The sequence below is a fragment of the Callionymus lyra genome, chromosome 1, assembly GCF_982586985.1.
Source record: "Callionymus lyra chromosome 1, fCalLyr1.hap1.1, whole genome shotgun sequence".
Taxonomy (NCBI): domain Eukaryota; kingdom Metazoa; phylum Chordata; class Actinopteri; order Syngnathiformes; family Callionymidae; genus Callionymus; species Callionymus lyra.
In genome coordinates, this window is record NC_141818.1 from 37,680,536 (window position 1) to 37,697,711 (window position 17,176).

The 17,176-nt window shown below is 38.4% G+C and overlaps 1 protein-coding gene across 1 annotated transcript; it reads left to right on the top strand.

Moving 5' to 3' along the window:
• ugt8 (UDP glycosyltransferase 8) lies at nucleotides 1–16,860 on the top strand. Its single transcript, XM_087806399.1, has 6 exons — nucleotides 1–157; nucleotides 5,290–6,119; nucleotides 10,248–10,390; nucleotides 11,967–12,043; nucleotides 13,021–13,240; nucleotides 13,946–16,860. The coding sequence occupies exons 2-6, from the start codon at nucleotides 5,292–5,294 to the stop codon at nucleotides 14,325–14,327; spliced, it is 1,650 nt and encodes a 549-aa protein (XP_087662525.1). The 5' UTR covers nucleotides 1–157; nucleotides 5,290–5,291; the 3' UTR covers nucleotides 14,328–16,860.
• Nucleotides 16,861–17,176: the final 316 nt, after the last annotated feature.

Here is a 17,176-nt window from a genome sequence, read left to right on the forward strand (position 1 = left end):
GTCACTTCCACTCTCGGGGACCCACGTCATTTTTTTGGGGGGGTTTGATAAATTATCCTTTAAACCTTTTATTTTTATTTTTAAAGAATGCACCAGGGGACTCGGGGGAGTTTTTAAAAAATCGACTTTCTCCTCCCGCTGAACTCACCTGGAAAAGGTAAGAAGTGGCGTCAGGTGGAGCAAATCATTGCAGACAAAGTTTTTTTTTTTTTCGCGTTAAATGATCGATTTGTGAAGAGAAAAAAGTGCTGAGATCGTTTTTCCAACTCGGTTTTTTCTTTATGAAAAATCCAGACTGCTTAGTGTCAATGGTGCGTTCAAGTCCGCTTGAAATTATGGCTTTAGAGCTTGATGTCAAGTTGATTTATTACTTCCTTACTACTTTTAATTGGATGCAAAGCAAATTTATCTTTGCTTGAAACACCACCTGTAACATATTTATTAATAAATCTCTCTGAAAAGTTAATAGTTCTCGTCATATATTTCTTTTTCTTTTAAATTCCCCCTTCTTATTCTTGCTCTCCTCCTATTGCTCATACACACATTTGACTTTAAATAATGCATTGATAATATATGTAACCATAATATATATATATATATATATATATATATAAATATATTTTACATTCAAATACATTTCCAGGGAACTAAGTCTGCAACCATATCAATCGTTAAGTTGGTTACAAATATTTAACATGCATTTAACATGTGCTTTTATATTTTGATGATATTTTCCCACTGAATTGATTTAATTAAACGCAACATTGGTATTTTCAGTCACCGCTAAATACACTGCAAAGAAAGTTGTATTCTATGTGGTGTTATCATTATTTGAGTGATTTTGAAACTCTGATAACAGCCCAAGACTTTTGTTCTGCACACGAACGCTCACGTCAATGTTTTCTACATTGTAAAGTTTAACACTTAAGCAACAGCCTTGACTTCCTGAGTAAAATAAACATCACCGACACTCGATCAATTATTGACTTCACTCTCCATTTAATGATTTCATTCTTTTACACATTTTTAAACTTTGACATCATTGCACACGAAAAATCCAGATTTCCGAAGGCTCGGAAATAGAAGATTTCCTGGCCTGCAGTGTCGAGAGTAACCGGACTCCGTTGTCAGTAATTTAAGTCATGACGCACCCGAGTCCTGGGTAGACGGTGCAGTGTTGCCGTGGGTTACCGGCAACAGTGTTTGTAGAAGTGTATTTGCGAATATCACCTGGACAATGAAGAAAAAGTTGTGGCCACCTTCAGGTGTCACCTCAAGGGGCCAGCTGTGTTGAGAGTTGCACAGGTGGTCAGTGAGGGATATCGGTGGAGGGGTGATGGGACCGGGTGCGGGTCAGCCATATGATACACACTATTAAGGTATTAGCAAGGTACCTTAACCCCTCAGACCCTGTGGACCTTTGCCGTCATCTTCTTTCAGTCTTGTCTTTCTAGTGTGGCCCAGTTGACGGTTCACTTTCTCGCACAACAAGAGGGATTTTCATAAACAAAAGCACTTTTGACTGGTGTTTTTTCTGTCTTCATTATCTTGGATTATATCTAAGCTATAAAATGAAATTGGAAACATTCTAAACAATTATTCAGATGCCATTATAAGATATATTGAGCCTCAAAGAATGGAAAAATAGTATCACACTCAGACTCGTACTTACGGTTAAGGTAAATATAAATTTAGATTGTCCTCGACATAAACGGCTAAAAGATTTCAGCCCATTATGTGATTAAGTTTGACACTAGTGGTGACTGTTAGCATTTTTTTGGCTTTAAAATATCATCATATTTAAGTGTCTACTATAGTTATTTTATGTTTTACAGTTCAAGAAAGTGTGTTTAAAAATAAAATATACGTTTTTTTAAATTAATTCATTAATTTTTGTATGTAGTTGAATCTCTTATGGGAGTCACAGGGGGTCTGGAGCCTATACCAGTATCATTGGGAGAAAGGTGGGGGACACCCTGGACAGGACGCCAGTCTGTCGCAGGACAAACAAAGACACACAACTGTTTAAAAAAAATTAAAAAAATACATTTAACATTCAAATATTAGTGACATAAGCAGCAGCAGCTGAAGGAACAATGAAATCCTGTGAGGTCTCGGCGATGACTGAGGATGAGAGGATGCAGTCCACTCCAGCAGCATTTAAAGTTGACGTTTGAACAAATTTTGGTTTCAAAATAAATTAAAGCAGTTACGACTTTGATGTGACAAAGCACTCGGACAGCACTACAAATATATCTTTGTTCCTACAGTTTCGCAATATATCGCAACACATCGTAATATATAGCAATATATCTTATTGTTGTCCCTGTATCGTGATACGTAAACGAAACACTGGTTTTAAAGATAGTTTTTGCTCCTATGGAGCCACAATTTGATGTCACCATTTGGACTAACAGGGCCTTGAGACTATACTATTGACTAATGGCTAATGTCACAACAAGGATTTTTACTCCACAAAGAAGTTGTAAAGTGGGATAACTATGTGAGTTTAATTTGAAACCTTTGTGTAAAGGGGCCTGATTTGGCCCCTGGGCTTTGAGATAATGTCGCATGTGACTTTGAGTCCACATGATTCTGGTGCACAATCTGCCTATTAAGTGACTATCCACTTTATTTCTCTTTCAAAATATGTAATAAATGACATGTCTTTGTGTTACACTGAAAGTAGAAATTGTACTAGAAAGTAGCTTCTGAGATGAAAAACAATTCAAATATCCGTTAAATAAATTTAGATAAGAAAACATCAACTTCTCACTTTTCCTTAAAAGTAAACAAATTGTAAAGATTAAATTTTGTCCGTCTTCATTATCGCTCGTGAATGAATATCAGAAAGTCGTTGAGAGTTGAAGGTTGAAGTTTTATTCCCTTCATATATCAATGATAAGCTAAGTGTCCTGGTTTGCAGCATGAGGTGTTCATTGCTTTAGTACATTTTAATCCTTGTTAGATGAATCACCGGGGTCTGTTTTGATACATCATTCAATTATCCTGGATAAAACCAGAGCAAGAATATTATCCCTAGAAAATGTGCTAATAACAAACAACTTTTTGACATTCTAAACAAAGAAAGTAGTCATTTGTAGTTTTTCCGTCTCCCTCTTCTCCTTCCTCTGATCACCAGACTAATGCTATTAAGGGAACAATGAAGTTTTTTTTTCAAAAAGCTAAAGACTTTCAGAGGAATTCTCATGATGTCACTTTTCATGAGAGTACTGTTGTCGTCTCAAGACCATTTCCGGTTATCTTGTTGTTCGTCTCGACGGTTCCGTCTGTCCCGCTCGCTCTCGGAATGTACCAGTGGTGTCGAAGCAAAAGGATGGTGGTTCTTTTTTTTGGCTAATAAAGTTGCTTAAGAAACAAAAGGAACGACAAAATATTGTCATCAAAGGATCTTTATAACGGGACGACAAATGAAAAGACACATAGTAAATGTTGGTCATCCGACGTTAGCAATATTTGACAATAAGACATGCAATAGTGTGGGACAATAACAATTCACACAAAAATAAACCTGGACTGAATGAAACTCAATTAAACAAATAAATGAAAACCAGTAAGTTGATTGAAATTGGTCGGTCTTGATCTCTGGCTTGTTCTAAGTCTGGAAAATTCTTGGTCAGGTTAAGGTTGGGTCTTTTCTCAGTCTCGACACTCATCTATATTGTAGGAATGTTTTTGCTTATATTATTGTCGTATATTTGAGTAATTGGATTATTTTCATCCTCCTGTCATTGAAATAAACACTAGTCTGGAGTGTTAACATTTTATGAAACATTGGTTTAACTTGTACGTATGTAGTCGCACCACTGTATGTACTTGCCCTCCACATCATAGCACGTCAAAGCCCTAAATCACATCTATGTTCCATATCCATGTTCCACCGCAGGTCAGCACATTCCCCTAAGAGTTACGCCCTTGATAGGAGTGTTCAGGTTAGTCATTGTGAGGAGAGAATGGATAATGACGGCTCAAAGAGGTCCCCTGTGTTAATGATTAATCCAAGTCCGAGGCTGTTAAAGTGAGCGCTTATTTGACACTGGCCATGATAAGGCCTCTTTGTCTTACGTCTGTGAATAGAGAAGTCGGAGGTTTTGAATGACGTTCGTGCGACCCACGTCATGTCAGCGATGGCAGCGCAGAGTAGGAGTAGCGGGGAGGTTTTGAAATGCGGCGAAAGAAAAAGAAAACAATGCTGATTAATAGAGATGGATTCGACAAAATATCTCCTGCGAAGGAAGATGTTTGTTGTGGAACTTTTTAATTTCACTTTATTCGCATGTTTAAGTGTTGATGTTTACGTAGATGAGGTGGATTAATTTTTTTATAAAATGGCACAACGTTATAGTTAAAGCAATCATCGTAATATCCAGAGCAGTACCAAACTCGAACAACAATAAATGATACTTTGTCATGCTTGTGTATCGTATTTTCCGCACTATTAGGCACACCGGATTATAAGGTGCACCTTCAATGAATGGCCTATTTTAGAACTGTTTTCATAAATTGGGCGCACCGGATTATAAACTGCATAGAATAAAAGATTCACTCAAACGTTTGACTGGGGTTGCGTTATGCATCCACTAGTTAAAGCTGTGCTAAAGGGAATGTCCACAAAACAGTCAGATAAAGTCAAACTTCATTGAGCGTTCTGACAACTCAGTTCACTACCATGGTAACAATATTCAAATGATGTTTAAAAAGCTTCAAGCAGCAGCGAGACTGGTGTTGTGAGCAGACAAATGTTGAGTGCGCAGCAGCGAAGTTGAGCGCGTGTATGACAGCTAGAGCGCGCATGTAACATGTTGAACACGTGTATATGACTGGTCCAGCGTGCAGCAAAATGTGATTTTGAGTGTACAACAACCAAGACACACTCGATCAAACAGTGGCAGTAATCTTACTCCGTAAAACAAAACAGACCTTTCTGTCTACAAGCAGAATAACTATAACTATAAATATTAGATTGACTTTATTATTAATCCCTCTGGAGATCTCCTTCGGGGAATTGGGTTTCCAGTTCAGTACAGTTTCGTGAAAACAAGAATAAAGTGCAAACAAAGAACAATAGCTGATGACAAGGGATGACAAAATGCAAAGTATAAAGAACAAGGAAACAAAAATTAACAGACTAGAACACATCATATTTTCCTTCCCCAAATTTATCCCCAAATTCAAATTTATATAGTCCCTGTGTGTGTTTAAACCATTTGCGCTGTTGTTTTTTTATCACTGTGGAGCATAATCATTGTTTATGTTTTCTCATTGCAGCCATGCAACCCTCGACCCTGCTGCCTCTTCTTGGCCTACTGACCTGGGCTCCCAGTCTATCGTGGGCTGCTAAAGTCATCGTCGTCCCCCCCATCATGTTTGAATCACATCTCTATATCTTCAAGACATTGGCCACAGCTTTGGACCAGGAGGGCCACGAGACCCATTTTCTAGTTTCCGAGGGGCGCGACGTGCCATCGTCCCCGCACTACACTTTACAGCGCTACCCGGGGATCTTTAACAGCACCACCGCTGACAACTTCCTCCAGTCCAAAGTCAGCAACATCTTCTCAGGACGTCTCACCTTTTTGGAACTTTTTGACATTCTTGACCATTACTCTCAGAACTGCGACGCTGTTGTCGGCAGCACGGAGGTCATGACGCGCCTTAAGGAAGCCAAGTTTGACCTCTTGTTAGTAGACCCTAATGAAATGTGTGGTTTTGTAATCGCCCACATTTTGGGTGTTAAATACGCGGTTTTCAGCACAGGTCTGTGGTACCCTGCTGAGGTCGGGGCTCCTGCCCCACTTTCATATGTTCCTGAATTCAATTCCTTACTCACAGACCATATGTCTTTGTTCCAGAGGATCACAAACACAGCCGTTTACCTTGTACAGCGCTTCGGTGTGCATTATATTGCATTGCCCAAATATGACCGGATTATGCACAAGTATGGAGTGACGCCTCAAGTGCCCATGTCGGACCTGGTCCAAGGCAGTCAGATGTGGATGCTCTGCACTGACATGGCTTTGGAATTTCCAAGACCAACTCTTCCACATGTGGTCTACATTGGAGGGATTCTCACCAAGCCACCCAACCCACTGCCCAAGGTAAGTGTAAGAACGTTTCAGAGCCAAGTATCTGTTACCATTTCTTTTATTTCAGAACCATTTTGTTATATTCTAAGACACAAGGTTTTCAATTACATACCAAATATCCATGACTTAAAATGCAGTAACTCCATAACTGTCCTAAAATGTAGGGACCACTGGACATTGGTTCTCAGGTAACTGTGGATCTGTGGGCTGATTACGAAAACGGGCCCAAATAATCTCAAGTAGTCTAGGGTTATAAAGGGGTTTTAATGAGGCAGAAACCAACTAAAGCTGAGACTAACCAGCCAACAAATAAAAAAACAAGTACAATGAAACACAATTTAGAAAATGACAATAATTAAAATAAAACCAGAGTCCAATATCTCTAAAAGGCCCAAAACAAAAGTGTCTACGAAACCAGGTAGAAAATGTAGAACGAAATGAAATTTACCCGGAAAACAGAAAAAAAATACATTGGGGTCAAAACACCAGCAAACAAACATGAAAAAACAAAACAATATGGCACAATAGGGGCAAAATTACAAGAAGTCCCAACTAGAAGTATCCACCGATGAAATGACGAGCGTTGGTTGCTGATGAGGTCCAGCCATGTGCCTTAAGTCAACTCAAATGTATCAAAACAAAAATGGTAAAGGAGAGAACAGGAAGTAACAGTACAAAATAAAAAAGATAATATAAGAGGAACAAGTTTGTTGCTTTCAGGAAAACACAATGAGATCACAAGACTGCTGGAGCCAGTGTTGCACAGCAGTCGCTTGACCTTATCTGCAGAAATAAATGGGGTCCATTTTTAACTTTTGGACTTCACAGCGTCAGTGGAGGTTCAGCGGTTCATTATGTGTTATTTATGGCAGGAATTGTAGAAGCTCACTGCCCTTAATCGATGTCAAGGGCTAAGGAGTTGTGTTTTCTGGTTGGATTGAACAACTGAGCACTGAAGCTGATTTAACCATGTTTAGGTCTTTCATATTCAAAATGGTCCAAATGGCTCAGGAAGGCTTGACAAACTGAATCAAAGCTAAACAGGAGAATTGGGCTGGAGATGTAACACTGACAGAACCAAGATAACGAAGACGGCTCACGTGAGAATCTACTAACAGTCCACAGGTTAACACTTAAACACAGGTTAACTACAATCATTTACAGTTCGCCTGTGTTTGTCTGAACGGTTTGTGTCGCTTATTCCTCCAGAATAAATCAAATTAAAGTTTTTGAATGGCAAAAATTATACTTTATGATGACTTTATGGTAAAATTACATTAATAAGCACACTTGGATGAAAACATTTGTACTCAAATTAAATTGTACACATTTACCTTGAGACATTTCAACAGTTTTATTTAGTTTGCTAATTCTCGGTCGCTTCGTCCAGGAATCTGCTCTGTGTTTTGGGGGTAACGAGTCTGTGTCCCAAATTGTTTACTTCTCTGAATGCACTGGATTATAGTACACATTAAGATAGTGCTCTTATTTGGTCATTGCGCAAATTTTCAACAGGGTAGTACTGTCTCAAATCAAACACTGTCGCTACACACTAACCCGGAAATGACTCGACACCTTCTTCTTCCACTACTTTTTAACGCTGATCGCAACCAGCCTTTGGAATCCTATCACTGACACTTGTAGCGCTTTTCGCCAATAGGAATAAGTTATTAAGTTGTGTTTCATTGTGTTATTATTGCTGCTTTGTGGTAAAAGTTTGTGTTTTTTGAGACATTTACGCCGGTATCTGCTCCAAAATCGCATCAACAGTGACGTAGCTAAGATGGTGGTCGTTGAGGGTGGCAAGTGTCCATCGATCCACACTAAATTTTCTGCCCATTTGAGTGCGCCAATTTAGTGCTCATTACCCATTTAGTTTTCGCACACTGCTAAGTGTAAGTGCAGAGGTGCGCGAAATGGGACACAGCCCAAGTGTCTTGAATGAATACAGAATAGGTCTCAGTCCAACCAATCAGATCTCTGCACCGTATCAAATATCAAGATATCTGACGATAATCAGTCATAAAGACACTTGATTGGTGTTCACAGTTCCTGGAAAAGATATACCTGGATCTTACTTATGGATGTTTGGAATGTATACTTCAAATCCTGTCTGCGGCAAAAATTTCGAAAGCAAAAAAAACAAACAAGAGAAATGAAAGAGAGAACTGGTAATGTGAAAGAGGAGATGATCCCGAACAGGCCACTGCAAATTTAGTTTTTTAAATGAATATACATAGTTGATATTTTGTGATTGATGCCAAACTAGGAATGTACAGAGTGTGACCAGGTGGTCAATGGATCAATTCCTACTCACCCTCATGTTGACCAAGGGTTGGGACTGTCTCCAAAGTAATCTGTTCCTTTTTAGAGTTATAGACCAAAATGTATGCCCATGGTCGCAACCGGAGCTGACTTTTCTTCGTCCGGAAAGACAAACCTAAAACATCACGATATTTACCAGGAGTGTTTCCAGTCTGTGAAGAATGTTAGCCCTTAATCTTTTGCTACATACAATCATAAAATAGACTCTTTAATTTAATTTTTTTTTTTTACAATTTCTCTTGTCGAGGCTTCAATACAAGATGGACGTTACATACGAGCAGTATGGAAGTATTTGGATGTTTTTAAGTGTCTTTGTGGGCGAAGAAAAGTGAGCTCAACATCATATGGACACACATTTTTGTCTAAACCTCCTAAAAGGAACAGATTACTGTGAAAATAATCGCAACCCTTAGTCGACATGAGGGTGAGTAGAAAATAAGTATCATAACACATTATTAACGTATCACAGTAAAAGCTGTAGTAAACAGTTGTCTTTTTTAAATTAGGAAATATTTGAAGACTTGAGAAAGACTTTCTTATGAAACGTTCATTCTTATTCGAGGATTAAGATTCAAGAGAAAAGGCGGTTCTTTGTCTGTCGCTATATGTTGCTCAAAACAAACGTGTCTAATTGTTCAATGGAACAGAAGTCTTTAGGTTCAAGATGGGATGTTGCTTATTCTCCGACAGCCAGAGCTGTTGGCGTGTTGAGCGGGTGGTTTCGGAATGTTTCCTCGGCCAATAGGGAGCATTGTACAATGTAGAGGGAGTTAGAATGGAAGTGTAGAGAGAAAACAAGGGCATTGTTCCCGGCACAGCACCAGGGACACTGAGACGCTTTCTATGGGGTCACTGAGGTCGATTTATAGCGACAGTAGGGTCGCGCCGCCTCGGACACAGGGCCCAGTGTTTATCCGAGGCCAGTGCCTGCCTCAAGCAGCCACAGCTGGACCACTGACCCCCTCCTCCTTCCTTTGTCTGCTGTTTGGATCACTGGTGTAATACCCTCTTCACAATCCCTCCAGCCTCACTGTCCCTTTAGAGTCACATCCATATTTGTGTTTCAATAAAAAGCTCAAACTAAGAGACAATTTTCATATGTACAGTAACTGCTGGTGATGAAGCTTTATGTACTAGAGTCAGTAGATGGCGCTGTTGGCTTTAAAAGGCTGTTGAGGTTTGAATCTGTTGCTCAAAGAGAAAGTATTGCAATAGTGCCATCTAGTGGGTTCTTATATCAGTACAATGCTTCATGAAGCTTCATCATTGGATCGTATTTGCTCAAATAAAACTACCCCAAGCTTATGTCGATGATAATATAGTGAAGTTAAATGAAAAAAATAAACGTAATAAAGTAAGACAGTTTATTTAATGTGACGTCTTTGCTCTCTCAATTCATGAATTGTGTGATAAGATTGTATATGCTGATAAGGCTGTCATCTATTTTATCTTAAACCGGGATTTGCGAAACGCCTTTGGCACAGAGTGTGTTTACTACACTGGCAATATAAGTTTGTGATTCTGATTCTGATACAGCAATGGCCCGATAAGATCCAAAGTCTGTCCTAAATTCTCTACTCGGTTAAGGTCCAACACAATTGTTTAATTGGTTGTTTCCATTGAGAAAGCAATGTTTTCTTTTGCAACAAAAGATCTGGATCACATTTAGCCAATCTGTCCCGAAGCTAATGGCTAATGTAACATTTAGTTATTGTTATTTTGTGACAGTTATACAGATTACAGATCGCGACCTAATTTCATCAGAGTGCAAGATATTCTCTCTGAGCAAAGCTCTATTTTTTTTGTTCCCCACAGGATTTCGAAACCTGGGTCAATGACACAGCAGAACATGGCTTCATCGTGGTGTCGTTCGGCGCTGGTGTGAAGTATCTCTCCCACGACATTGCTCATAAACTTGCCGGAGCGTTCGCCAGGCTTCCTCAGAGTGTCATTTGGAGGTAACTTTGATTGGTGTCGCCTGACATTGCTAAGTGAAGGATATCCTTCGAGTGTCATCTACTTCCTTTTTAACTTTTGGGGGCCATTGAGAGATCCACTGTAAACTCTGTTGATCTCATGATCTCCTGTGCTGGTCTCTGGGTTAATAAACTGCATTTCCACTTGAACTTTTCAAACCACCTTGTTCACTGCAGACGTTCGCAGATACTGCTATGGCAAATCAATTTGACAATCAAAACAAATCTATTAAATGAAATAATTGAACCAATTTCTCAAAGTAGCTTTCCCCAAGAAATCAACAACGTAATATCCATCTACTGTATCGATCTAGATAACAATTAATAACAACAAATAAAGCAAAAGTTTCAATTAAATGAGGTACAATTTAAAGGACTATTATTCCTTATGAATAAATGGAAATGATATCGTCATTATGCGTCATTTATTATGTTTTTCTTACCCGGTAATGAAGCTTCATGAAGCTTTTTCTTCTTTATCAGATCCCACTAGATGGCGCTCTTTGCCGTATAATGTTTTTATATGCACGATGTGTTACCATGATGAAGTGAATATATGAATTCCTTGCATAAATCTTCAATCTTAACTCAAATTTCAATCATTTTCTACTCACCCTCACGTCGACCAAGGGTTATTTTAGAGTTATAGGCAAAAATGTATGTCCATTTTAACGTAATGACTGGAGCTCAGTTGTCTTTTTCTTCATTTTCGTCGACACTTAAAATCATCCAAATACCTCCGTACTGGTGTCTGAAAACATCTAATAGGTCTGTAATGGAATGCACATGCTAAGATTTACGCTAATAGTCCGGGATCTTCTGCTAAAACAAGACTAAAATATAGACTTATTACATTTTCTTGGGAACAATTACCTATTTGGACAAACATGAAGATGAAGACAACTAGCGTCGCTACATTAGCATGAACATCAGTCTGGCCTATAAGGAACAGATTATTCTGAAAAGAATCCAAACCCTTAGTCGACATGAGAGTGAGTACAAAATGGGTGTAATTTAAATTTTGGGTAAACTATCACTTTAGTCTACTTCCCTGTGACAACATTTTTAAGAATGTTGGTGTTTTGCAATCTACAGGGATTTTTGTGCTGACATATTTGACATACATGTTTGCTGGGTGAGCTCCGAGCTGAAGATCAACATGTTGATCATCTACTCAACACATCATCGATGTATTGACTGAACTCTCAGTGGAATGTTAGACATCGAACAATACTTCTAGGCTGATTCATAGTCAGTAAAGTATTAACTACTTTATGAATGATTGGTATGTGGTTCATAATCTCCAATGTCCTCATTCATCACATCCAGACTGAAGGTCTTTCCTTTAGAATCATACGTTGACATAATAATCATCACAATCATTAATTGATGTTGATCATTGATTGGATGTTCTAGTTGTAAAGAACAGAATATCCTGAACATTGTTAATGAGTTAAAGTTCATGAGGCGAGTGATTTAGTAGATATATGAATATATGAAAAAATATTAACAAAGTGTTTTATTCACCCCAGACTCTGATCTTTCTTCTTTCTCTCAGGTTCTCAGGTGAACCGCCCCGTAACCTTGGAAACAACACCCATCTGGTCGACTGGATGCCTCAGAATGACCTCTTAGGTGAGATAAAAATAAAGTGTACAGAATATATACTCTCACTTTATAATGATATCTCCTGGTACCTCATGTAGGCTAGAAAAAAAGTACTAAGACAATAACAAATAACAAAGCATAAGATGGATATTATTATTAAAAATTAACAACAACATGGACTACAATATAAGTAATAAAGTCAATTTTCACATCAACAGTAAACAAAAACTAAAGTTTTCTTCAATGAAAGAGAAATTAATTTACAAGAATGTTCTCAAATGTATATGCTTGTTTGCAAACCACAGCTAAAAGTAAAATAACATTAGAATTATTTATATTGTCATTTATTTTGGTTTCACTACATTAAATACCATTTTTTTCACAAAATAAATGCTTTACAGTTACTCAATTATCATCAACACAAAAAAGTGTTTCTATCTGCAATACATGTTTCTTTGTCTAGAATATTGTTTGCACTTTTCTGCTTAGTTTAATGTAATTTTCTATTTATTTTTAACTTAGAATGGAGTTTCTCTTGTGTGTATCCTTGATACACTAGATTCCAGCTGTAAATTATCTAAGAAAAGTAATACATTTCATTTTTTTTTAAACTAAAGGCCATGTCTGTAGTTTTGACAATGATGTTTCTGGCACTCTCTAGTGTCGAAATAGTGTAACTGAATTATTGTAAATCCTTATATTTAAAAAAAATTGGTAATGACAGACGCTCAGACTCTTGTTTAACATAGAAAACAATCATAACAGAAACTTGGAAAAAAAATACATCATAACCTTAGCCTTATACAGTAAGATTTATGTTTTAAATTAAATAGATAATTGAATTTAACGTCAGTTGTAACTTCCTTATTAGTATAAGGTAAACACTGGGAAGTCGATAGATTTGTGGTTTTATATCAGCCCTAAAAAAAGGAGAAGATGAAGAAAAAAGAGAAGTTTGCTGCCAAGTCATGGCTGTTATGTCAATAGTTCATCTTGTCGTCAAGGTCACGTCAACACACGGGCCTTCCTGAGTCACGGCGGTCTGAACAGCATCTATGAGGCCATGTATCATGGCGTGCCAGTGGTGGGGGTCCCCCTGTTTGGCGACCACTACGATACCATGACTCGTGTCTCAGCCAAAGGAATGGGAATCATGCTTCACTGGAAGACCATGACCGAGGATGACCTCTACACAGCGCTGACCTCTGTCATCAAAGACTCCAGGTATGATCCATCCCTCTCAAAGTCGGCGACAGTCCGTTGACCAGTCAGGTTCAGATGCGTTAAAAAAATACGTTGCTGCATTCAAATATGGTGCAAATATTATCTATGGTGAAAGACACTGTCTGGAGTATTTGACTGTATTCATGCTTCGTGCTACATGTTTGTGTAGTGACTTGAACTTGGGTTCGTGGAAAAACACATCCGCTATTTTGACTTTCCATGTCTGGTGTCCTTAGGGTAGCGCCTTGCGTTTGGTTATGATTTTGCACTTTCAACCCCTTGATGTGTGAGTTTGAGAGCTCAGTGAAGAACCGAAATCTCAGCGAACGAGAGGTTAGGAGAGTACGTTATGACGTAATAATGGCTTCACGCCCCACTTTGTTTATACAACAAGTCCATGGGAGGTCCGGGGATTGATGACCCTTGGGGACAAACCTTAATGCTTGACCAATAACAGCAGAGTGGGTGTAGTTATGGTAAACAAGATTTAATCTCCAGAAAAACCAATTGTTTTTCGGTGCCGGACTTCGGCACATTGTTAAATATTTCAAGTACAAACAGACACATACTGATGAGAACCATAGAGTCCAACATCTATTTAGGAGACATTTTAAATCAACACTTTAGTCGCACTTTAAACTCTTAAAATGTGCAGGTTTCAATGTCCTGATGTAAAAAGAGTTTTTCCTAACCCTTCTTCTGCAGGTACCGAAAACGAGCCATAGTTCTCTCCAATATTCACAAAGACCAGCCCGGCCACCCCGTCACCAGGGCCGTCTACTGGATCAGCTACCTCCTCCGTCACAATGGTGCCAATCACCTACGCTCTGCTGTATACCAGGTGTCGCCGTACCAGTACTTCCTGCTGGACGTGGTGGTCACCGTCGGGGCGCTCGTCGCGCTCGCCTTCTTTTCCCTCAGACATTTGTCACGACTGTTGAGGGCCAAGTTTGCGGAGAGGAAGAAGGAAAGCGGCGTCCGTCGGGACGAGGGCAACATGGTCAACGGACACTGCCATAGCGAAGGCATGGTCAACGGAGTCCACAAACGGAACGGCTCTTTGAAGAACGAGAAGAAGATAAATTGATCTGCCAAGACACCAACGGTGGAGTTACGCAAACAGGAAGCGGAAGCTCCACGACATATTTAACGAAAACACTCTAACAAAAGCAACTTCAAAATTTGAAAGCCAACCCCGCGTCTCTAGGAAGCAAATTGAAAAAAAAAAAAAACGGTACAGGAAATGGAAACTCCAGATGTTTAGCATTTTAAGTCACACTGCTACGCACTAGTCTGTCGAATTGTATATAGGAGCAAATCTATTTATTTCTGTACAAATGAATATGTATGTGTCTTATTTTATTTATTTTACAGATGTTCGTATAGTGTTGTGGTGGATCTGCACTCCCTCTAAGCTACCATCCACACATCACGTCCTTTATTTCACAAACAAGCTCATTTCATCATTAGAACCACAGTATTCTTGGTCATCTTTTCATTTGTTCAGATGCTTCCTTTTTACACACGTCTGTGCAGCAGAACAAATGATCTCGATGCAGAATCTCAACGTCCTTTTTTTAAAAAGAATTTGATTAATTTGATTGATGAACACCGGCACATGGATTTATTTCGATTTCTTTTTATACACATGCACGTTAGATCGTGTTGACCGGTTCAGATACTGCAAGGTATGCTCAAGAATGAGTCGATATTACACAGTATTTCATTAACCGAGATGATTCTTAGTCATAGTAATTATCGTCCATGAGTAAGGGAATTAAAACGCCTTGTTTTTCAAATAAAATGAAAAAGAAAAGTCAATGAAGAATAGTTAACTCATCATATTTTATTCATCATTTTAAAATTCACCAAAAAAATCCCAAATATTTTGTCTAAAAAAGTAAAAACACATCATTTTTACTCATGCATATACAACCTTAACTAGTTCCTTATCCATTCATCACTAAGGGTGAGAGGACTCACACCTATCAAAAGCTGTGTATTCCAATAATACCAAATACTACCAAACTAGTACTCAACTTGGGTTTACTAGTGCACAAGTACACCTAACCAGTCAAACAAATGTCTCATTAGAACAAATAAGTGACAAAGTCGACTAACTATTAGAAGACACTTTACTTTCACAAGTATTACCAATAAAGCTTCATATATTTACTAGTACTATTTTTTCTACTAGGAAGGCCCACTTGCAACAACTTTCACTAGACAAATGCATTAACTAGGAATACTTTTCAAATTAAAACTTGTTTACTAGTACCATTAATAGAATCTACTAGTAAACTTTTTTTTTGGTAATTTTGGTAAAATATCGTTATTGATTTCTTTTTCATTTGCTAGTAATACTTGTAGAGATAAGATTGTTGACTAACAGCGTAAGTAGACGAGTATTACCAGTAAAGCGGTAACTAGATGGTGTGGGAGGGATTACATCCACTCCATGTTTGAGAGCCAATAGGAAGCCACAATTCACTTGGCCCTGCCCCCTTTATTTGCATTAAAGGTTCACTTATATGACATGATTTTCTGGTCAACTCATAGTACTAGTGACACTTAAGAGACTCGTAAGGTGGACTTTTCCGATTCTAAACAAACATTAGAGTAGTTAGCGGTTGATATAACTTTATTAGGTTTTTGGACTGTGGGAGGAAACCAGAGTGCCTGGAGTAAACTCCATAAAAAAGGCCCTCAAATTGGAAAGTGAATCTACATCCATCTAACTCACCACTATTTCACTGTGCATCCATTTTTTAAAACTCAAACACCAGGACTAACAATGTGAAGCTTGTGTATGATCGCATATGACGTGTGTGTGTTAAGTCTTCAGATATCGAACTTTAACTTGAAGCCACTTCTGTGTGTAGACTTGAGCACATTTTTTGGTTCCTTGGCTCGAAGTACTGCGTGAGGTAGAGGAAAAAGAGTGACTACGCTTCAGCGTTGACACTGATACCGCAGCCAAATACTGAAGCCCTTGAAGGCAGATCAAAGTACAGGTGAATTAGTGACCAAATGTTGGATAATTGCTTGTTGATAACTCACATCTGGACTTTAAACTTCTCAAACCAAACCGTCCCAAAATGTCCCTTTTAATTCCCCGTCAGTTTCTTCCTGAATCACTCACACATCAACTTTGGCTGTCCTCTCTCTGTGAGCTGTGATGTCGCCGGCGCTGACCCAACTCAAGCGCTCGTACTTGAATCATTGTTTGGGATTCTTGAGCCAGCAGGTGCAACACGATGCTATGAACAGCCTGAGCGTGCAAAAGGTCAAAAATTATTTCACCTTTTTATGACGGATACTTCAGTATTAATGTTCTAAACCCCCGGTTCCATTTAGATGTATTTCTTTAAAAAAAAAAAAAACGCTTCCTTGTAGTTGCATGTGTTTGTCTTTGATCTTAACTTCCATTTACTTTCCGAGTGTATGCAGCTTATTTTGACTTAATTTCTTTATTTGTTTTCACCTTTTCTTTTTTTTTTTAAATGTCTTTAAAACTCTGGCTCCGTTAGGTACGATTTTTCATCTTTCACGTGTGTCCGCAGTGTAAATAATAAATGTAGACGCTAATGCTGAATAAAATCTTTGTTTGCAGACACGAGAGATTACTTTCTGTTATTTGAAGATAATCCCGACACGGGTAGGTAAGTGTCTTGTGATCGGTAGTGATGACGCTTCATGAAGCCTTAAATCCCACTAGATGGCGCTCTTGACCATAACCTCTTTATGAGCAACTATTGTAATGAAACCTCCCTTAAGACAGCGCCATCTACTGAGCTCAGAAAACAATAAAGCCACTGTATAAAAATGCTATGATTTTTATAAAAGAGAAAATAAAAAAAACAATTTACTTTAAGGGATGTGGAAAATAAGATTTATTTCTTAAAAAAAAGAAAAAGAAAAGAAAACAGAGAAAAT